At 44.7% G+C, this 23,570-nt stretch overlaps 1 protein-coding gene across 3 annotated transcripts in view; it reads right to left on the bottom strand.

Moving 5' to 3' along the window:
• Positions 1-23,570, bottom strand: part of CREB3L2 (cAMP responsive element binding protein 3 like 2) — a 79,531-nt gene that overhangs the window by 22,341 nt on the left and 33,620 nt on the right. For all 3 annotated transcript variants that reach the window (XM_048060467.2, XM_048060516.2, XM_048060590.2), the window contains exons 2-4: positions 16,822-17,038; positions 2,095-2,261; positions 410-497 (exon numbers count right to left, since the gene is read on the bottom strand). In XM_048060467.2, coding sequence (XP_047916424.2) covers positions 410-497; positions 2,095-2,261; positions 16,822-17,038 — 472 coding nt within the window. The remainder of the gene's footprint in view (positions 1-409; positions 498-2,094; positions 2,262-16,821; positions 17,039-23,570) is intronic.

Here is a 23,570-nt window from a genome sequence, read left to right as displayed (position 1 = left end):
TTGTAACAGAGGTCAAAGAGGTTAAAACCAGCCAAGTTCCCACTTGTGCTCTTCATATTTTATGTGCCTTAGTTAAGTTCCCTCAAGCTGATTTCTCTTCTAACCTAAATAATCCTGTACTTTAAAGATTCAAGCTCCCTCCAGCAACCGCGTAATTGTTAGGATGTTGCAGACAAAATAGAGATCACTTTCTTTGTGATGTGCAAGACAAAAACAAAGAAAAAGAACATATAAATGGGTCAGAAAGGCTGGCTTTTTAACCGCCTGAGTCAAATCCCTAGAAGGAAACAGCTTCAGCCTAAAGTTTAACACGGCAAACAAGGAAGCCAAATATTTAATCAGGGTAAAGTACATTCATCGCACATTCTGGTCATCTCCCTTGCATGTGTTGGGTTGGTAATTAACAGACCTTCCTTAGAAGAGAGGTTCAGAAACTGATCCACTTCATGGGGCTCCAATTTAATCTCTGGAAGGACTTTCTGGCTCAGTGGTTTCATCTAGAAAAGAGAAATTAACAGCATGAAAACCCAAAGCACACTTCTTAAGGTCTTTATAGAAGGGTACAAGGATGATTTCTCCATAAATGGAGAGATTTCCCTCTCCTACTCTACTACAGGCAAAGCTTGAACTGCTTCACACAGTGTTGCTAAGCCAGGCTACAGAGAATGCTGCCCTGACTGGTCCTGCTGTGGCTTTTCTTATTGCTATATTTAGCTAAATAAAAGATTACGCCTCAAAGATGACATTTCAGACTGAAAGCTAGCAGGCAACCCACTCAAATTACTTCTCTTAGCAACAGAGCTGCCGCTAGGATTTGCCGGACTGCACAGCCAGCTTGAGCAGAGATAGAAATGCTCCTGGCAGTGGGGGAGAGCCTGTTCAAGGCCATTGTCACCTGGGAGTGAGATCCAGGTGCCACTCAGTAAGCCCTGGATTGTCAGACCCAAGTTCATTTCACTGTTAGGAGGAGAAGGAACAGAGACAGCCATGGCCAACAGACATTTGGAGGACATCTGACTTGCCCTGTTGACAGGGCTGGCTCACCAGGCTGCCAAGCTGCTGGCCAGTCTGCCTGAATGCTACATCCCCAGGCTTGAGGAAGTCAGTCTGGCACACCAGCATGCTCAGTGCAGCCAGAATCTCTCCCAATAACCTGTGTAACTAATCCATGCAAAGGTAATGAGACACCAGTTAGTCCCAAGATGCTCTTTGTAGTATCACAGCACCCCAAGCTACAACAAGGCTATGTACTGGGAACAGTACATGCAGACTACAAGAGGACTATGGGAAAGATGTGTTTCAGTTTTCCCAGTTTCTCATGAAACAACTTCTGTTGCACATATTTCTGACCCACATCCTAGTGGGAATGTTTATTTCCAACATTTTCCAGCTCCAGATGGACTGGGCTGCCATCACACCCTGGGGAATGAGAATGTCACAGTACTTTCTCCACTGGTAGGGAGCTCCGGTGAGCCACCAGCTGCTGCAGTTCATTCTCCTAAACAGCCAAACTAAGCCCTTGTGAATGCCCACTGGCTGCTCCAGCTGTGGTCAGAAAGGGATCACAAACGCCTTACTGGGAAGGTTGGAGTGAAAGCAGCAGCACCTCAAAATGTCAAAGCTTGACAGGCCTGGCAAAAGTGACTTTGTAGGCGAAAAGGAAAACACTCCAGTCACGTCAAATAAGGAGTCTCACCCTGATGAAGGGAAGGTGCAGCACTAAAGCAAGTCATTGTGGAGGACATTAGTTTGTCAGACTCTATAGGGCAAATGGATTAGTCACTTTAGGTGGGACTGGCTCAGAAGAGATTGTTTAAATATTTTTAGAAAGCATCAGCCCCAGGCTTTTGCATGGTCTAGCATAGAAGAGAAAGCTGTGCATCCGACCATTAAGACCTGAAGATGCAGATATGAGTTTCGAAGCACAAACTCTTACAGCAGTAGTGGGACACCAGCAAGCATTAGGAAAAATTAAAGCTGACTGCAGCGCACCCTGGATTGATACCTTTGGCACAAAGGAGGCCAAACTGGCACGTAGCATCCTAGGAGAATCTATACCTAATTGCACAAAGAGAAAAGAAAGTCTGCAAGTACCAGGGCATCGGCCTGCAGCTCGGCTTGCTCCCCGTCCAGCGACGTGGCCGTGACAGTGAGACTGACGGAGGGAGTAAGGCCTGACGTCTCGCACAACACTGGCTCAGTCTTTATTGCTGCTGGAGTCAGCTCGGTACCCAGACACCATTCCTCGTTTTCCAGGTCACCTGCCAGGGAAGGAAATTGGACACCACATGTTTAGCTCAGAGACAGAGAGACTACAAACGAAAATAATGTCATCCCTCCCGCAGAGAAGGGAAACAAACACAGAAGGCATTTCAGTCCATCAGCAACACTCTGCCCTTACTATTCAGCTCTCAGTCAATGCAGACAACTGTTTTGGGGCTGTAACCTAATCTTAGCCCCAGGATACAGAGAGGAGCAGTGAGGAAAGACACAGAGCACTAATCGCTGCACACTGCTGAAAGCTGCTAACACCGAGCAGAGCAAGACTAAACAAGCCTTCGGGTAGAGCAGCCAGGGAGCCACGTCCTACACACGCTAATGCCTGTTGACTCAGTTGTATTCCTCCTTGCACAGGCAATGCTTAGCCAGCCCTCTGCTCTTCTCGCTGCCTGCAGTCACCACATACCTGGAGTGGTGGCATTACACTTCTAAGAACAAAGGATTTTACATTCTCTCAACTTCAAGATTTTTCCCCAATGACTCATTTAATAAGTATAAAAGAAGGCAGTGGCTCTGATGATTTCACAGGAGCACCAGTGGCATGGTGATCGTGGTAATTTCCTCCCCAGAACATCTGGGGGACACAGCACTGGATGCATATTTTGACTGGCAGCAACAAAACGTGCATTATATGTTGGCAGAACTGACCTCAGCCCCCAGTTACTACAAGCTCACTAGTCAGGAGAAAGCCATGCAACCTTTCACTGACTAAAGCTGAACAGTTTGCCTTGCATTATTAAGAACTGGAAGAAGGTTGGTCTGGTAAGTTGCTAGCTCCCTGTTTCCATTCATGGGGTAGCAACTGGGAGGGAAGATGTTTGGCTTGCAGAAAAGGGATTTATTTTCTTGGGTTTAAAGTATGACAGAAGATCAAGAATTCAGGATTCAATCTTTAAAATAATTTCCCAAGGCCATCAAAATCCTTATTAAAAAAAAAAAGAAAAAGTAGATGTATTTTTGGCAGTTGCAATTCTACCCTAAAAAAACCCCATTCCCATTCCTACTGCTGGGGTTCTGTTGTATATGGTGGTCCTTCCTCTTGCAGCAGATTACCCCACCCCTCTGTACTGTACCCCAGCAGCATACAGCGCAGTCCTCTGCCACAACTCGTCAGCAGCTGCAAGAGGCACGTCCATAAATCAGGCAGTTGGAAACCAAGGCCAAACATACGGAAGGGAAAAGGGTGTTGATTTTCCTTTCGGAGCTCTCTCCTGCCTTCATACGCAGTATTTATGGCATATATGGAATTAAAGCAGAGAGCAAGCACATACACAAAGAGGAGTGCAGTCAGCACACAGCAACACGGCTTCAAATTAACTGGACACCACATCAGCACGGCGGGAGTCAGCCAGGGTGCTGCGGCTATGCCACCAACAGCCTGCGAGGCTGATACAAGACCTTTACACATCTCGGCGGATCACACTGGTGAGATGTCACCAGAGTTCAGCTGCAGGTAGGTAACAAAAATAAGAGCAGTCTTACAGCCTCCGTGTTTGCCTGCCGCTGCTGTTAGGACCACACAGACGGGCGGCACGCAGGCGCTGAGCGACTGCAGGATGGGAGCAGTATGCACAGCGCATGGGCTGGTCGCTGCTTTGCGGTGGGACCTAACCTCCGCCGCTGGCAAGGAAAGGGGTAATCTGAGTAAAGGCACACCGAGGGATTAAAAATGAAAACACGTATCCTGTAATCAGACGCTCCAGAACTGCCAGCCCAGCTCTGCCAAGAGGAGTAGCTGTTCAGCAAGGGCTAAGCACCGTATTTAAGTTGTCGAAAGGCTTACTCCCGAAGCATTCCGGGAAATGCAGAATTATAAAAATAGAAGTATTTACAAAAAAAAAAAAAGAGGTAGCATTGTCTAAATATTAACTCAGGAGAGAGGACGTTGCTCTCTTTCCACCCTGCCTCCCTGCACCTCCCTACTTACACAGACAAAAACGCCATTCCCTCCCTGTCGATTGTAACTGAAATATTCGGTGGATTCCCTCTCGATTGGTGTGTGTAGATCATTCAGATAAGAGTTTTAAAGGGGTAAGTTTGCCTGAAAATCCAGAATCCCTTGGCAAATGCAGCTTTCAAATGTTTATTTGGATAACGTCTGCCAAAGCCTTCCCCTCATGGTACTGCATGGAGGCTCCGCTTGCTGCCTGTCTCACCTCGGGGTCGAGCTGTACCGTGGCAGCGCCAGCAGCGTCTGTAAGCTACCTCAGCCTCCCTTTGGGAGGGCAGGCTACTTTTAAACGAGAGTTGTCAGTGAACCAAGTAATTCGCCCTGAACTTTCTGAGATTCGTATCATCATGCAAGTCGAAGGGAAGTCTGGCCGCGGGTGCCCAGCAAAACAGGGCACGTCCTCTAAGACTGTGGGTTTTGATGTTTATCACCTCTAATCCCCCGGCTCATCGCAAGGGCTCAGCTGCTGTAAGGCAGCAAGGAATGCTGGCCTTCAGCCTGTCTCTGTCCTCCCTGGAACCTGACTGTGCTGACAAACCTGACGTCCCTGCCACCGCCACTTAGCTCCGCGCTAACTGCTCCGAGTTATTCCAGGCATTAAAGCCAGTCTAGCCAGTTCACAGGGTTACAGATGGTTTTCAGAGACAGGAACACAGTGCATTTAACACTGAGGTAACTTTGAAGGACTGCATTTATCTCTTCTTTGACATTGACTTTTATGCGTGCATGGTGACAGCTGTCATTCCAGATAAACCCTCTGAAAAGGAGTGATGGAGCAGCACACTGGTCGAATCCCACCTCGACACTCCCCTCTCCCTGCTTTTTCCAAGCCCCTGTTACACAGTCACCATCTTGGTCACCAATGAATCACTATCTTTTGACATCTTCCAGCTCCTGAAGTCGCTGGTGATCTCTCCTCCAAGCCAGGAGAGCTGTGAGTACATTTCCCCCTCTCCTTCCTCCTCCTTCTGAGCACAGTAGGTTGACAATACCTGAAAATCATTATTAGTTTATTCTTATAACAACCCCTAAGAGCTTTAGTCTACTCTGCCAAGCCCTGTACTAGCAGAACAAGGAGTGGCCCGTGCCCCAAACTCCTTGAGAATACTGCACAAAACAAGATACATTTAGGCACACAGAGGAAAAATTGACCAGACTACACAATACTGGTCATATTGAAAGGCATGGCACACCCTTCATGACAACGTTATTTCTGATGGAGGGGTCTGAAGAACCATGACAGAGGATTTACGGGAGGATGGGAACGAGCAAGAAGGTGCACATGAAATCTTGAAATGAAATATGCACTGGAGGAGAAGGGCGGTGTCTTCTCCAAACCAAGCAAGACACGTTGTTGTAAGAGTAGACGACTGGGGTTTAGAAGTTGAAGGTGAGTATTCATCTTTATAACTGTCATGATCTAGGAGCCACACATGAAGTAATGAGACAGAGTCCAAAACAGCAGGCTGAGAAAATGCCCTTGGTGACTGTATTCTGTATGGATATGGACAGGGCAGCATTGCAATGCCAAGATGAGATAAAATACACTGCAAACCACCCAATAATAAGAAAAGAAAGCCTGAACGAGAGATTAAGCTATCCAAATGGCTGGGAAAATCCACATCCTACAGCTGGTCACTTTGGCTGTTAAAGAACGCTTCTCAGCCTTCAAAATCCTCACACCAAAGTTCACTGCTGAGCAAATGATCCTGACTGCTAGGACCCCCTTGCCCAGATGAACTTTCCTATGAACTTCACAGCTCTGTCATGCAATGACTCTAGATGAGAAGCGTTCCCCTTCACCTACCTTTTCAGTAACTCCATGAATGCCAGGCCTTTTGGCTTAAGCCATCCATATACTTCACAAAATCTCAGCTAAAGATCCTACATGCAATGCACTAGCACTGTTAAATTGTACATACAGAGTATGTTAACTGAACATTACAGTTGCAAAGCACCCTGGTATTCAGAAATACCTATGAAGGTTTATTTCAGTGTGTCTTTGCATATTATATAAATCTAAAATTAGCAACGTTCCTAATGTGCTAATTTGAAATTTTGAAATTAATTGAAAACTTTCTCTGCAGCATCTGAACCTTACCCAACACACAGAGTGCACGGCACTCCCTTAGCTGGGGTGAATACCATGTTTTGTTATTCCCGTTGCCTCTTGCACAGCCTCATCTCTCCTTTACCAAATACATTTCAAATTCAGTTCCTACAGAGTTGTTTAATTCCCTCCTAGGGAACAATCAAAATGCTTCACCAACTGGAATTAATTTCCACAGCGGTCCTGAAAATTCAAGTGAGCTATGGAGAGATTAAGGCCAAAAAGTATCTATTAATTTAAAATGACCAACTGGAGACAACTGGAATTGGATTTTTAAGATGATTTAGCACTGTTATTATACTTTACTTTATCAAAACAGTATGCATTGAGTTCAGGTGCAGCTGTGAGCACTTCTGCAAGTTAAACCTCCATTCCAAATCAAGCATCCAGAAAAACAATTCACCACAGTAACCAAGAGTTTGTGACATTTGCATCTAAGATTTCCCACATCCAAGACCAAAATTACATTTCTTTAGAAAGCTTTTATGTGCTGCTTTGGTAATTAAGCTGCCTCACTTTTCCCACAGGCTCTTGTTTAGCATGCATCTTCTACCTTCTTTAAAAATAAATAAATAAATTAATTAATTAATTAAAAAAAAAAAACGCAACAAAACAAGGCAGGATACAAAGCACCAAAGCAAGTTCAGTCAGTGTACTGAACAAAATTCTCACTGATAGGAACAGCTTTAAATATGGACTTTCCTTTTCCAGCTGAACTCATTGTGTGTCCTGCATGGTCCCAAGTACAACACTGATAACGTGTTGTAAGAACCAGTGTATGCAATAGCACAGGAGAAGAAGCTCAAAATAAGATGCAATTCCCTCTTTGTGTGTTTAAGTACTGCACATGGTGCATATTTACACAAACTGTCCAAGTAGCAAGCAAACCATTTTTGTCCTCCACCTTTAGTTTAGAGTCCCTAAACCTGCCCCAGGTTCAATCGTCTGCAGTTAAGACGGACAATGCTAGTAGGACCTACCCAACATACCACAAGTGGACTTTCCCTTTTTCCTTTCCTTGCTCCGGATCCTTACACCCAAAAGGGAAAAGGTTGTTCGCCATTTTGCTCAGTGAAAGCTCAAGATCTTTAAAATCCATTATGAAGATTGAGTCACGCAAAAGTACAAATTCTTAATTTCTCCACACTGCCCACCACATACATTAAAAAGGTAATATTCAACAAAAATGGAGTTCACTGCTCCTGTAAGCATTACAGCTGTAGCAATAATCAGTACATGTGATTTAGGGATACATGAAAAACATACACAACTAAAAAGGGCTGTGTTTGTACAGCAATCAAAATACCACCTCTACAGATTCCTAACTTTGTCCTTTCAGCTGCCAATATTTCCTATGAAGAGTCCTGGAACTGGAGGGGGAAGGAAAACAAAATAAAGCAACCCACGTGCTTTGCTATAAGATGTTTATCAGGTCCCATTTCCATGAAAATCAGTCAAAACTCTCCCACGGAGCTCTCAGGTAGCTGCCAGCTGCTGAAATAAGAAGCCAGGTTTCTCCATTCTTTCAAAACAGCAGTTAGGAGGCTGTGGTAACTTAGAGAAAAGGACAGAGCTACTTTTGTTCCTAGATGTGCTTTAAAGGCTGTTAAAACCCATAAAAATACATCAGGATTAATATATATATTTTTATATATATATAATATATGCTACTGTATTCATTAAAAAACATGCACACACACACATATATATAAATTTATATATTTAGACATGGTCTCTTAACACCACCATGTGCCACTTCCTGGGATACTCATATTTCTCTGATGACCTACAACATTTTACTTCTTCCTTGGCTTTCCCCTTCCTTTCCATTTTTTTTAACTTGTATCCAACATTACGCTTTGCTTTTTAAAGACAAATTCTTCAATCTCACCCAATATACCAACTGCTCTCCCGAGAAAACGTAAATCTCCAATGTTAACTGAATTTCACCTTCCACAATAGATGTACAGAGCTTATGAAATAACTAAAAAGACGTCCCTTGCTCCTCACGTTCAGCACTATTCATCGAAGAGTTTAACAGAGGTACTTTTTGCACGCATAGCCAAGTTGAATCAGGCACTTGCTCTGTATTTGAAATGAAATTAGAGATGCGCTACACATTTCCACCCGTACCCACACAAGTGCTGAGAATGCAAGCATTCAGCAAAACACCGTCATTTTCACCTCTTTCCTGCAGTAAAAAGGAAGACAGCACCACTAGGCAAACTAAGCCACCTGAAGGATGTACCACAGAACCTAATCTTGATGGGCAAAAAAAGAAACCCAACCAAAAAACAACCCATACCACCATAACCACCATGTCAGATTGCAATCACACAGAAAACAGATGCATTTGCTGCATCGTCATTTGAAACAAGCCTGCAAATAAGACACGTAGAAGCATCGAGGGTTATCCTTACATGTATAAGCAGAGGGAAGAGGCTGTCCTTGCCTCCTCAAAGTTCACTTTCCAAGGAAAAGATAAAACAGTTAGAGAGGGATGGAACAGGAAGCTTAAGGAGACAGCAACAGACTGCTCATCCGAGCGCTCTGCACATCTGTCAGAAGAGACAACTCAGGACAGCGTAACGCAAGAAGACCCCTAATGACTCCAAGTGCTCCCCAGCCTAGCGCATTTAAAAAAAATCCCCTCTTCAGCTGCTTCATGGATTTCAGCTAGAGGGCTCGAGTTTGCTCCTTTCAGTCCGTGACAGACCTCGCAGTGCCCGTCACACGTTAATAAGCGGCTCTCAGTCAGAGCTGAAGGTACGCTCGCACCAAAGGCCTGCGTGTGCCAAGCTGTGCTTCGGCCAAGCGTCCAGCCCTTTGCCGGGACCCACCAGCAGCAGGATGACTGCTTCCTTGTCCTCCCAGGGCCCAGGCTCATGTAACTGCCCGTCAGACACAAGACACCTCCACAACACCCAAAGTACTCAAGTCCCACCTCCCCTCAGCGAGGCAAGAGCCCGCAGCCACGACAAGCGCTTGCTTTGACAGCTTTTCCAGGCGGTGGTCCCCCCGCCCCAAATAACGACACCGGGGCCCTTGAAATGGCCTCCACAAAGAAGACGCTGTTTGACTGCCAAACTGGGGGCCTTTTTAAAACACCAGGAAGGGGAAATTAAATAAAAGGGGAGCGATATAGAGCAAAATAAAGCAGCAGCGATACACGGACATCGCAACACACGGCAGAAGAGGCCTACCATCTAATGAAGGATTGCCAGCCGTACCTGCTCATCCCCTCCAAGCGGCCCAGAACCCACCCAAGCCCCTCACATTACTTGCAGCACTACCAAAGTTGTTAGGACAGAAACAGGGACACATTGTTCCTCCCACACCTAAAGAAAGCAAGGTCAATACCCTCTTTTCTGGAGAGAACTTCATAGTTTTTAAACCAGAATCAGCTTCTCACATAAACCCAACCAGGAGATATCTCGGGGTTACAGGCTTTGTTTCAACCACTCCTCAGGCTGAGACTGCACAAGGACAGAGTTCTTGATGTTTTTATTTTGTTTACAGGGAGAAAAATGTTATTTTTATAGCATCACCCTTAACACGTGGGAGCGAGATGCTGAAAGAGGGGCAAGCTCTCAAATGCCAACAGCCAAGTCGATGTTCTGCAAATGGGCTTTTATTGCCTCTGCAAATTTGCTCATGCCTGACAAGAAACTATCCTGAGAACCAAAAGCCACCATAAAATAAGATAAATTCAGTCTTTCTAATCACTCCAATCCCTATCTAGGTTCCCCCATCCCCCTTCCAGGCAAAGTACATTTTCCACTGTCAGTGAGGTCAGTTTAAAAAAAATATATATATATATATTTGATGTACTGACAAGAGGTACAGACTAAGGTGGTGACTGGGATTTACAACCTTAAAGCTTGACAGTATAACATGCTACAAAAGATTATGATTTTTTTTTTCAAGATATGTGGAAATTACCCACAGAAGCACTGTGTTCAATTTAAATGGTTCTCTCTCAGCACTCTGAATTTTTCTCCCCACATGGATGCTGTGAAGGCACATCTGCATTAAGGCAGCAATCGGGCTTTGACGCACATTAAAAGGACTTAATGCTCACAGCAAATCACTAAGTGAGCATGAACTCCCAGTGCAACAGTACAGCTAAAAGAGAATGAGATCACTGGTTCAGAAACAGCAGGACTGGAAGTGGGAGGAGTATTCCCCTAATATTCATCATTTGGGAAACTATTCCAGGGAAATCAGCTCCCACAGTCACTTTATACAGAGTTTTGAAAAGGAACTGCAAGTGTTCCTTTGTTTAGAAAGGAAATGCAAGAATAGCTCCCTGTCCAGAAGATACACCATACGGGGCAGCACCAAAGTGCAGTTCATTTAAACTGTATCCAAGCAGAAATCAAGAGGGAACTTAATCACAGCCTAAAAACACCTGGGGAAAGAGGTTTCTGAGCACAGATGGTTCTCTACTCCAGCAGGGAAAAGGCCATAAAGAGATCTCACATGCGGAACTGGAAGCTAAAGAGGGTCTGACTGCAAATACGGTTGTCAGTTATAACAGTAAGCGTAAGTGATCACCAGAATGCCTACCTCTAAATCAAAACTAACAATTTTCAGACACACTGATGCAGAAGTGGAAGTTTCAGGCTTGATTCAGAGTGACCTATTGAGATTTTGGACCTCAGACATAGAAAAGGTCAAAAGTCTTTTCATCCTTTCGAACTGCAGATGCTGATAAAGCATAATGACTGCTAGCCTTCCACATAAAAATCACTCAAATACAAGACATCATCACCAAACAGCTTCCTCCCCACAAGCAAACAAACAAAAACAAAAAATCCACACAGGAAAAAAAGTGAAAAACCAAGTGAAAAACAAGTTGCACTGGCATGTACTTGCAAAAAAAATTATCAGTATGTCTTTCACACCATCTTTTCCAATCACGAATGAAATTCTTTAAAGAAAAGGGAACTGGACAAAGCCAGCATAGAAGAGATTCCACTTCCATTGTTCACATCCCATGGATTTGGTATTGGGAGAAAAATAGACCGAAGTAGGACAATGCATATAGATGTAGACTATATACATATAACCTATTATACATATAATAAATACATGAAATATCAGTTACACATATACTATATATACACACATATCTATTAAGTACATATATTCATATAAAATGTATGAAGACCACTCTGAGCCTAGAGCCCACGGGTACCTCCTATGCAAAAAGGTGGCGCACGACAGATTACTGCATTGCAGACTCTACACGTAAGGAAGCATTTCCCTGTACAAAGCGCTGTCTGGGATGAGGGCTGGATTTGTCATTGCCAGGCTATTTGCACTGGAGAAGTGGGAGCCATGTACAGTGATTTTGTGGGTGTTTCTTTTTCTTCTCCAAACCATGTAGGGAGATTGAGTTGAAGCTTACAAGGGAATTTTGGCTTTAAAAGCACATTGCAGGAAAACATAACCTCAGCAATAAAAATTAAAAACACAATACAGGTTATATTCTGGGGCCAGCCCCAGCTTTGGTACAGGCAAACATAGAACAGAAACATGCCATTTCTGCAGAAATCACTGTCAAACCTTTAGCTATGGCAAGCTGCTTCAAATCCAAGTGCAACTTCAAAGCATTCCTGAGAAGAAAAGCATGAACAGGAGGGCAGGTGGGGACCAAGACAAGCCTCAGAAGCAGAGCCTGCAGGGGACTAGGAAAGGAAGGCACCCAGCCACCTGGCCCCAATCTGAGGAGAAAAAAACAAGCAAAGGACTAGTCAGCTGTTCACTCTCTCACCTCTGCAAGGCTCACCAAGTGAAAAACAAACAAAAAACCCAAATGCACCCATTGCTAGCCACTGCCTGATCACTGTAGCTTATCCCAGAGGATTAAAAGCCCCACACAGATGCTGCAGCCCCTGCCCTGTAGGTTTTCACCTACTGACCTAACAAGTCCAAAAGAAGGGGCAGCTGCTGTCCCAAGGAGTTTGTCCCTACAGCAGACAACGAATGGTGAGAGAGCAGGACTGGACCCCAAGCCATATAGGAGGCTAATCACAATCACTGCTTAAACTCCTGGCTCACCTTGCTGCTGGCTGGCTGACCACAGCCTTCTTTTCCAACTGCTGCAAAGACAAATGGAGAAAGACATGCACCAACTGTAACAGAAAGCTTTTTTTCCCTAACCATTTACACCTGTTGGAAGCAAACCTGTGCCCTGAAAGACCCCAATGGGTCCAAGAAGTCTCCTTACCCACCAGACTTGTTCTCAGCCTCCCTTCCCAGCTTCCTCATGTCCTTCCATGAAGCACTTTTCACTTTATAACAACCCACCACGCATCCTCACAGCTACTCTGCAGTTATGTCTTAAAACCCGGGGCTCACAACCAGAAAGCAGACACCTGCTGTGAGAGGGGCAGCAGCACCAGCGGTGCTGTCAGTACCTGGGATGCAGCCTCCTTTCTTGTCCTCCCCGGGATCCCACCCAAGCCATGATCCTTGCTCACCAGCTCCAGCAAACAGAAGTGTACGGTCAGCCAGCTGCAAACAAGCAGCCCAGACCTATAAACCTTTCTCTCAAGTATCTTTAGTCTTAAAAGTTTATGCAAAAATGAATATAAGAATAGATTCTGGGAAAAAAAAAAAGGCAACAACATACCAGATGTCTTGCACACATCTGCTTTAAAATAGTTACACCTGCGAGTGCATTCATAAGCCGGAGATTTTGGGACTGGTGCTTTCAGAGGGTGCACATTAGCAATGACCTGTGAGTGTTTGAAAAAGCTCTTCTGCATAAAGCCAGGGAAAAAATCTGAATACAAACAGGACAGAATGACTAACTGGGAAAAACTGGCGCCTGGACCTTGATCTTATGAACAGTTATTAAGCATTTTCACCTTGGAGTCAATGGGACTTCTCAGAAGAGCTGCACCCAGGCTGATACACTTGCCAGGCTTTATACTTCCAGCACTGTTTTTTTGTTGTTGTTGTTTTTTGTGTGTGTTTTTTTTTGACTCTTTTGCTAAGACTGCCCAACAGGACCCTGCTCCAGCTGCCCCACGGTGCTGCTCCCGCGGGAGCCCCCAGCCTTGGCCAGGTTGCAGGACGCGCACCCACAACCACCATCTGCTACGCACCCATTGCCAAGGGAACAAACTTCAGGCCTGAAGGCTATTTTTAAAGGCAGATAGGCATGCAAGGCCACCAGGCCCACGTCAAAAAAGCACCCTCCTGGGCCCCCACTGCCCTCTGTGGGGGCATCCTCCTCCCTCCTGTCCCACCTGAAGGCTGGGCCAGCACGGGGCTCAGCAGCCACCTCCACCTCTCAGATGGCACCCAAGGGCTGAGCAGCAGATTAGTCTCATGCAATTAAAATGCACTGAGTTAAAAGAAGAGACATGCTGGAAGCCAGCTGGCATCTAAATATACCGAGGCACATTGCACTTGAGACTTTACCTTTGTGGAAAGGAGCTAGCAGCTCCAGGTTACATTGACAGAATGCTGCTGGCATGACAACTCCAGTAGGGACCAAAACAGGCACCTTTGCCAAGTACGTATTACCTAGTCATACAGGCTAAGGGGTCTGGCCCTAGAAATCCCTTCTTTTCCCCTCCCCTTGCACATTCCCCCTCTTTGCATGCCCATAAACTCCCACTGACAGAGGGGTCAGCAGTGCTACACACCCTGGGGATCACGCCACCAGCGCCCATTGCTACGAGAATTACAAACGGTCTTAAAAAGAGAATTATAAAGAAGAAATGTCACGTTACTGACTCTACTGCAAAATGAGGACAAAGCCTGTTTACCATATGCTTTGTACAAAACCCCAGACCCTTAGTCTTCTGGAACTACACGTGAAGCTCTGAAACAGCATCCAAGCTCCGCTTGATCACTGTGTGCTCTCTTCTTTTTTGCACCACTCTAACCGCAGGCGAGTACCCATGCACGCACACACGCATGCAAGAATCTCATGCGAGCCTCCTCATTAGCCTGTTTCTACCCTCGGTCCTGCAGGGCTGGATCCATGGAAATGATCATGGAAACACAACAGTAAGAGCAATCCGCCCAGTGGGGTAGTTATTTGGAGACGCTGGATTTTTTGCACATTTTTTGTATTTGCCCCTCTGCCAAGGGAACCGGAGTTCACCAGTGTTGCCAAGAGCATTGTGTGGCTCCGCTGTCTAACCACGAAGATGCTTTCAATCTTCAGCACCAAATCCTGCAGTGCTGCCACCTGCAAACTACCCCTCTCTCTCCCTCATGGACTCAAGGACTGAAAAATTATCAGCATGATGCAATTTGGATATATATTTCAGACATCCATGTTAACTGTAATACTGTGATTTCCTCAAGTATTTCTCTGAGCTTCAACATTTTAAAGTCAATATATATTGAAAGGTTCAAAAGAGTCATTCCAGGGTGAAGATTAAATAAAATCCCAAACACCAAGAACAACTCCTCCTCCTCCTCCTCCTCCTCTCTTATGAAACACTGCAGAATGAGCAGAAGATGAAATACTTTCCATTCATTTTCTATTTTTAAACCCACTTGTTAATGTTTCTTGGCTTTTAAAAATATCATTTGACTAGAGCTCTATTAATTACCCAGTAGTCTCAGCAGTATGAATTTCTTCAGGATTTTTCCCCAAAGGAAACTCCCCTCACTTTTAGCCTAGTTTGGAGCTTCTCTCTGTTAACTTCTGGGGAAGCTTGCTTTCTGAAGTTTCTTGTGCTTGTTCTCCTGCCACAATAAAAGTTTCATCTCCTGTATGTATTAATTTAAAGATATTCACATAAAACAGTTTGGAAATACAAAAAGGGAAGGCTTTATGTAGATGATGTTTCCAGACCATCTCTGGTCTCACCTTGAAAAGCCTTCTCACAGGTTTTATTTGTTGTCCTCAGTGAAACGCAGCCAAACTTGTGAAATCTGCAGCAGGTCCCACCTTGTTTAAAGAGAGTGTTTTGGACTACAAGACTGTCAGCCTTTGAAAACTCATGACCTGGTGGATCTTCATAAACAGCTTAGCCTGTTAATGCTTAGACATAAGCACTAATCTCTCTCTGCCTTTTATTGCGATGTAGCTTAGTACTCTACTGCATTTCACTGTAAAGCTAACGTTGAACACATAAACAGATTATTAGGAGTGAAATTCTCCCATGGTGAGTACTCCTAAGAGATGCCAGTTATTCATGTCCTTGCTCCTCCACCAGCACTAGCTTTTAACTTGAACTCCCCTCCCTGCCAGCAGGTATCTTCATACCAGAACAGGTTGAATCCCATCCTCCCACCGTTCCTGCATTTCCTTTTTTTTTTCCCCTTTAGATGTTTATAACAGCTGAATTAAACATGACTGCTAAAAAATGCCAGCGGCGTTCATCATATCCTGTGCATCACCATTTCCCACAACATTTATAACGCTGCAGTCACTGTCTTCACAAAATCACCAATGGCTTCTTGATGCTTTTAATTCTTTGCCTTCATTTTCTTCTTTTCTTAAAAGTATAAAAACAAAAAACAAACAAAACCAAAGAAACAGGACTTCAGCAAGACAGCTTTAAATACTGGAGCACCTGAAGTTGCATTCCTGCAAACATATTTAAAAAAAAAAAACAAATAAAATGAGCGAGTTTTCATTTGGGGATACCAGAAAGCTCCACATACTACTAAAAATAACTTTAGTTTAAAGGGGAGGGGGTTGTTTTTTATTAAACCTGAAGTGATGTAGGTTGGAAGAGACCTGTGGAGATCAGCTTTCCCAATCCTTTGCTCAAAGCACAGCCAGCTCAGATGAGATTACGCAGGTCCTATTTTGGCTCAGCCTTGGATACCTCCACAGATGGAGACAGACTCTGACACCTGTTCAAGCACTTGACCCACTCACGGTGAAAAAGGTTTTCTTAGCATCCAGCTGGAATTTCCCTTCTTGCAATTCTATCGTTACTCTTGTGCTATCACTGTGCATCTCTGAGAGGAGCCCAGCTCTGTCTTCTCTGCATCCTTGCATCATGGAGCTGTAGACAGCAGTAAGATCTCCCCTCTGCATTTTCTCCTGAAGACTGAAAAGCCTTCTCATCCTTTCCTTACATGTCACGTTCTACAGTATCCAGACTTCGCTCATTTGGTTTATCGGTCTCCATTTATCTTCAAGAACCACAGATTTGGATACATGGAAACTAGAGTATTTTTGGAACTTCTCCCATTTCTTTTGGATGAACACTTCAGTTTTAACTCAAAATGTTAACAGTGACAAATTAGTAATTTCTGCTGAGCACAACTTCCTTGTTTGTGGACAAGTTTCTTTACCCACAATGCCTACAGACTTAAATCAAAGAAATCCCCTCTGTGACTTCATTGTAGGTATTTCAATTAGCACAGAAAGTCCACATGCACCCGTGGTGCATCACCACCCCACCAGGAACATTTAATTACTCCACCAGCACGACAAGCAAACAAGGACTCAGGGGAACAACATGAATTTTGCACACATCAGTACTACCTTCGTTGAAGTTGTCATCAGTTGAGATGTGGGTGAGGGGAGACTGGGGCCGGGAGTCCCCACACAGGGAATAGCTGTGCTCTGCCTGGATGAGGGGCGCTGGGGATGCTGGAGACAGCTCCACCTCCATCACTTCATTCTTCTCAGACAAGAAGGGATCGTTCAAGAGCTGGCCTAGGACATCTGGTGAGAACTCATCCAGGAACTCTGTGAAGTGCTGTGGAGATAAAAGGGGGAGAAAAGTCTATCTCCTTGCCTGTCTTGTCAACAACATGAGAGCATTGATCAGAACAATCCTAGTATCTGCACCAGGCATCTGTGCCAGCCAGCAGCGGGAACTACCAGCCCTGCTTAAAGACCTCCTGCTACAATCGCTACTTCGAGTTGAAAAACTACAGCTAGGACAGCTGTCCTCTCACAGGCATACATTGAAACAGAAAGGTCTGTGATTAACTCACAACAAAAGCAGAAAATAGAAGCACAGTAGCCATGCCCTGAAGCAACCTCCGTTTTTGCCTCAAAGGTACTCAGTATGCCACCACCAATGTGATACCACACGTCACCCAGACAGCATGAAAGCTCCTGCAGGATTTATTGTCAGAATACTTCGTGTGTAGAATAGAACATACTGGGTTAATGTTCACAGAGAAGAAAAAGGAAACGTACCCAGGCACAGACCCTCTGCCACTGCAAACGACAATTCTAACTGCCCAGAACAGGCGATGTGCTCTAGCAAAACGGGTCCACACAAGTCTCCAGACAAGCAAGCAATGCATTTGCTATGCAGTAGATTTCCTGGCTAATTTATATATCTATTTCAGAAGTAGCATTCCAGCTAGGACAAGAGCACTCATCCAGCTTCTAGGCCCCACAGCTGGAGCTCCTGCCAGCCAGTACTAATTATCACTTTATTTATTACACTGGGTGCATTACACTGACAATGCATGATATGCCTCTGTGCACTACGAATAACTTTGTGCTTGTTTCTTATTCAAAATGAGCACAAACCAAATCTCCTGATCGTGATCTTCTTCCTTGAGACCCCAGTGCAGTTCCCATCAACATCCAAAAACTCTGCAGCTCCTTCTGTTTTCATTTCAAATGTCAGAAGACATCTTGGACAGACTAAGAAACTGCACTGCAAGAAACCATTCCTGCTCATCTTATTCACACAAAGAATTCTATTTTATTACAAAAATGTTTGTACAATGAATTATAACGAGCTTTTCCAAACAATCCGGCATTATCTACCATTTTATATAGGAGTCTTTGTCAACTGGGGCACAGTCCTAAGTCTGTTTGATTTGCTCTGTTTTTGCAGGCAGTATTGATCTTGGCTCTTCATCTTGCTCTCTCCTGCAGAAACAAACACTGAAATTCAAGATCTGACTTCCTGTAGGCTAAATTAAGAATTAAACTAGTCAATATTGTATGAATCCATGAGGGAAGTGGCGTGCTTACACCTCTTGCATGCACATTGCACAGCTCCAGCAGCATTTGTGGCGTCAAAGCCTGATGCTGGAAAACACAGAGCTCAGGCGTCTCTTACAGAGCCCATGATACATTTGAAGGGACACAAGCGCCTCTTCCAAGATGCTCACCAATACTAACTGGAACTTCTTTCAAAATTAGAAAGGCTTCAGTCAATTCTGACAGACACTGAGGAAAAGAAAATATTTACTAAACATAAGGCAACAAACAGAGAAACACAGTCACTATGTACAAACAACAAGCTAGCTAAAATAAAGCCTGTACAAATGGCAAAATGGATTCATAGTCTTGTATTAGCTTGCTGTGAATGATAGCTCTACTAAAATTCTCAGACGACTCATCAAGAAGGTCATCACCACATTAGAAAGCCATTTTTATTTTAATTTCAGTACCCAAGGACTCACTCTTCACAGCCAGGACTGCTTCCCAATATCTGAAAGGCTAAATGTATAAACTACTATTCCCTACTAAGCAAAGCAGAAAGAGAAAGGATGCTCAGGATTAGCTGAATAACCTTACATACCAATAAGGACACTGAGTAAAGCAGGGCAGGCAGCTATCAAAGTGTGAACAAGGGACAGTAATGCTTCCCTACCATGATAAAAGGCAAGGATGAACCTACAAAAAACAGTGCCTTGCTTAGAAAGAACTTTTTCCCCATAGTCTACGCGCTTCTTTTCCGTCAGGCTAGTAGTAAGTGTCAATTATATTTGCTTGCATATTGTCCTAAAACTGGCTAGAACATTTCCCTCTATCTAATTCCTGCATACATTACTCTGACTGATGACTAACATAAGCTGAAAACGGGCTGCTACAGCATTTGTACACTGGTTTCAAGACACAGCTACATTACCAGCAGCAGCATCTAACCTGAGGATGTCACCCTGGAAAATATCATACCTAAGCGCTGACTTAGTCTGACACAATTCAGTTGTTCTAAATTAAAACAGACCCAGCTGAAAGACAAGGCGACCACAGGCTACTCAGCTATTTTTGGTAAATTCACACAAAGATTTCTGTTAGCCTTCTACATACTACTGCTTCAATATGGAAGAAATTTGTACCATTTTACTTCTTCCACTTGCTTAAAGTTAGTTTAGATTTTTTTTCCTTCTACATGGGGAATTTTCCTAAAACCATTTCAGGAAAAGCAACAGAGGAAACAAACGTTTTAACTTCCCAAAACCAGACAGAAAGAGGACCTTGGGGTAGGGAAGGGAGTTCAACGTGTTCCTCAACATGTGTGCTTTCTCCTTTTCAGCTGCAAAGCTGACAAGCAGCAAGCTGTGAGGAAGAAAAGAACGTGCACGTACAACAGAAGTGTCTGACAGCAAATAAATGGTCTGTCCATTTTTAAAATGGTTCCTTAGTTTTGTTATCATGTTTTAATCTAATTTTTAATGGTCTGTGATGTAACTTTGAACACTGGTCAACAAAGAAGCCTCCAACAAGGATCACAGGCCAGACTGGATTCAGTGAAGAGATACAGTTTTGGGGGACCTGGACTTCTCAGTCATTAGAAAAAACAACACTGCTTGAATCACAGGAATATTTTGTATATACACGTCTCTACTACAGTGAACACATGAAGCTATCTTGCTTTTTTTTTTTTTTAAGAAAAACAATAGTCTCATTGAAAGCAGCCCCGTTTGCTTATAGAATTAAAAAAGAAAAGGCATGTAAGCAGCAGCTACAGATGAAGCTTTTAGTAGTTAGGCAGCCAACTCCTCACAGTTTCCACCTAACCCTAAACTGCTCTCCTCTACCTTTTCAAGGCACGTCCTCCCATCACCAGCCCTCCTCCTCTCCTCGCTCTGCCCTCTATTTCCACACACACTGCAGTCATCAGCAGCCACTTCCAGAGCGGAAAAGCCACCGAACAGCCCTCCATTCTGATAGTGCAGCAACGACCCCTCTGCTCATGAAGAGGAAAGGGCAATTTCGGGAGGAAACAGAGAATTTTACACTGTCAGAAACTGAATATACATTTGGTTGAAGAAGAAAGAAATCCTTTGTCTGCAGCTTTCAACTTGGCATCTTTCCCCAACAAAGTTTACCTTTAAAAAAAAAAAGAGAAAAGAACACTCACATGAAAAAAGTGCTTTTCAGAAAACAAACAAACAAACAAAAGCCTCTGCAGACAGCTCCGTTGCCAACTTCCTGCTATCCTCACACACCACTGCCGGTGACAGCACTAATTACAGCTACATTGGTACAAGGAGTCCACTTGAATTATTAAACTCTCCTCCCCGCAGAGCAAAGTGATGTGTTCAGCTGGGATTTTAACCTCTGTAAAAAGTCATGGATTTAGGACAGCCGTAACCTTATCTTCCGCTTCCCCTTCTCCCAGAGCACTGCAAAGACAAACAAAACACCAGAGTTTGCAGGGAGAAAGCTGCAGCTCCACAGAGTTTCACCGCCAATCTGCTTGGATGTTGGCTCCCGCCTATGAGCCAGGTGTTTTTGGGGAAACACAAAACACCTACAGACATCGGCCCCGCGGTAAGCAAACAGGAGAGAGCTCTTGCATCCGGGCACGCGGTGGATTTTGGATAGCTCTTAGAAAGTCCTATTTGGCTGCAGGCCAAGTGAGCCGCAGGCTGCAGCTCTCACAGCGTCGAACTGTTCCTGCCAGACAAAGCCCCTTTTCTCCAGCTCTGCCTAAGGACAATTTTTTTTCTTGCTTGTCTGCTCAAATGAGCATCTCTGAGGTAAAACAGACTCAGGTTTTGGTAGTTTCATGGGAGGGCTGACTTCTCCAGCAGATAGCCTGAAGGCAGACCAGGGCAGCGCTAGCGCTGGTTATCTCAAGGTGTCACGTTATCAGGACAAAGAATGAAACAGTTGTGCCCAGGAAAATGGCTTTCGAAGAACTCACTAAAAAAGGAATGAAGCCGAGAACCCCAAACGGCATTCCATAACTACATTTAAATTATTAATCAAGTGACATGCTTTTCTGAGCCTGGAAAATGTACTGTGTCAAACAGGAGACCTACGTGCTTCCCACAAGAGTACACCCAAGGTTTTCCAGCAGAGATATCCCAGATGGGAGCTGCAACAGCAGCACCCCAGCCCACCACAGGCACCAGGACCCTGCTTGCCAACCAAGTGTTACAAGTAGGCCGTGCCCCGCGCTCCAGATGAATCCTACAAGCAGGCCATGCTCTTCAAGAATCAATCCCAGGGCAAGCTGGCCTACATGCAATGTGCTGGGGCGAGAACCAGCCACAAATTTAAGATATTCCCCTCCTGGGAGTTTGCTGCTCCCTCCTGGCTCCCCAAGTCAGGGCAGCAGGCCTGCTGCTCCTGGAGGGATCCACGTCACCCCCCCACAACAGGAACCCCCTGTGTGGGAGCATTACTTCCGTCCACCAGGCACTTGGGATAAAAGTGAAGCCCACCATTGGCCTGTGGGTAAAAAACTACCCAATATTAACCACTTGTAAGGTCTGAGCTGCAATAATGGGAGCAGGGAGTAGGGCAGGGACTGCATCCTTACCTCTGTACCAAAGGAATAAGCAGAGTGGGCATCATGTACAAGGCAGTGCTCACAGAGAAGATATGGAGATAGGGGAGGCAAACCAGTCCCCATCTGTAGGGATGTAGATGTGTGTGCACCCCAGGCATGAATTTGTCCCCACCCACAGTTTCCTCTCTCCCCCTAAGTTAATTGGGAGAAGAGGGAATCATCTCCTCCGCAGCTCTTTCATGGTTTGTATAATCAAAGGTGCGTAGGAGATTAAAGAGCATCACAAAAGGTAGCACCGTTTCCAGTTAATAGCATCAAACACCAAGAAGAGTGGCTACATGGAGATACCATCTCCTTTTCAAGGAGCCAAACACACATTTCACAAGCATCTGGCAGCTGCTTATATGGTAGCTGAGGAGGTCTGACTAAGAGTCACAGCTGTTAACACAAGGCTTCAAGCCCTGGGGCGTCCAGGCAAGGTGCCAGTTGTTAAAGATGGCACATACATGCTATCCTGTCTCAATGAGCTCAGCTCTAGACTTGGTTGTACGGCAGGAGCTGTCAAAGGCACCGCACACAGTTCTGTCTAGGTTTGAAAGTGCGGCATCTACCTAAGGGCCTGGAGCAGAGACCTGCCTTTTCCAGCTAATGAAGAACCATGCCTAGAGACATTGCTCATGGAGGACTGCATATCCCAATGATGATGATGCAGCAGAGAAGTCCATGACTTTCTGCATACCTCAACTCAAAGGCACTTACTAAAAAGCTACCTCAACACCGGTGTTTTCTTCCCAGGCATGTTGCTGGTGGTGCAGTTGGCTTTCCTGTTTCAAGTTCACCAGCAATAGAGGTGTGAGCCAGCTTCCAAACAACCAAGACAACTGTTCCGAGCACTCATCGGCACTTGGGCATCAGTTCATTTTCACATAGATTCAAACACGAACTCCGCAGATTTTCAGGTACATCGCATTCCTCAGCTTCTTCCTCTTCTGGCAATTCTTTATGTTTGCAGCAGGGAAGCTGGCCAACACACATTCTTCTCCAAACTCAGCCACGGCTTGAATCACGTAGTATTCATCTTTGTCAGCTTTGAGAAGAGCTACCAATGGAGCCCCCTATAGCCTCACCTCCACAATTCACTCACACATACCCTTCAGGGAACAGAAAAGCTCATCTATTGGCATAAGATGCGTTGATACATCACTGTTACAAGGCACAGATCCAAGCTCCTGCTGCACTGCTCTTACAAGGATGAAAAATGAAGGACGACCTGGCAGCAACACAGTATTTTTCCAGAAGACTGATTCCAAAGATGGGGGCTGAAAGAGAACCAAGGCCAATCCTCACCAGCACCCCCACAGGGAGAAGAGTGGAAGAGCAGATGGCTGCACACTATACAATTTGATGTACCAGGGTGCTTACGTTAGGTATGTGTTAATTTGGGGAAGGAGAAGAATAGAGGAAAAGAGAAACCAACTATGTTTGGCAGTGCATATTTGAAAAAAAAAAAAAAAAGTCATCCGACTGTACCTGAACTGGCTGAAATCTCAGTTTCCCAGAAGACCTCTTAGATAGACCATGGTATTAATGGGCATGCAACTGTAGGCACATCTAACTGCTCACTCTTAAATGAGACACAAAGACCCTCCCTTTCGGCCTGATTAAAGACCAGAATAGCTGGAAGAGCTTTCTGATGGCAGGAAAAACGTCTTACACACAGCCACTGCAGAGAACAGGGAGACTGAGGACTGTAAACAGTCCCCACTAGTCACGCCTAAAACATGCTGAT

This window comes from Anser cygnoides, chromosome 1, assembly GCF_040182565.1.
Source record: "Anser cygnoides isolate HZ-2024a breed goose chromosome 1, Taihu_goose_T2T_genome, whole genome shotgun sequence".
Taxonomy (NCBI): domain Eukaryota; kingdom Metazoa; phylum Chordata; class Aves; order Anseriformes; family Anatidae; genus Anser; species Anser cygnoides.
Note: the sequence above shows the minus strand (reverse complement) of the source record. Positions and strands in the feature narration are given on the sequence as shown.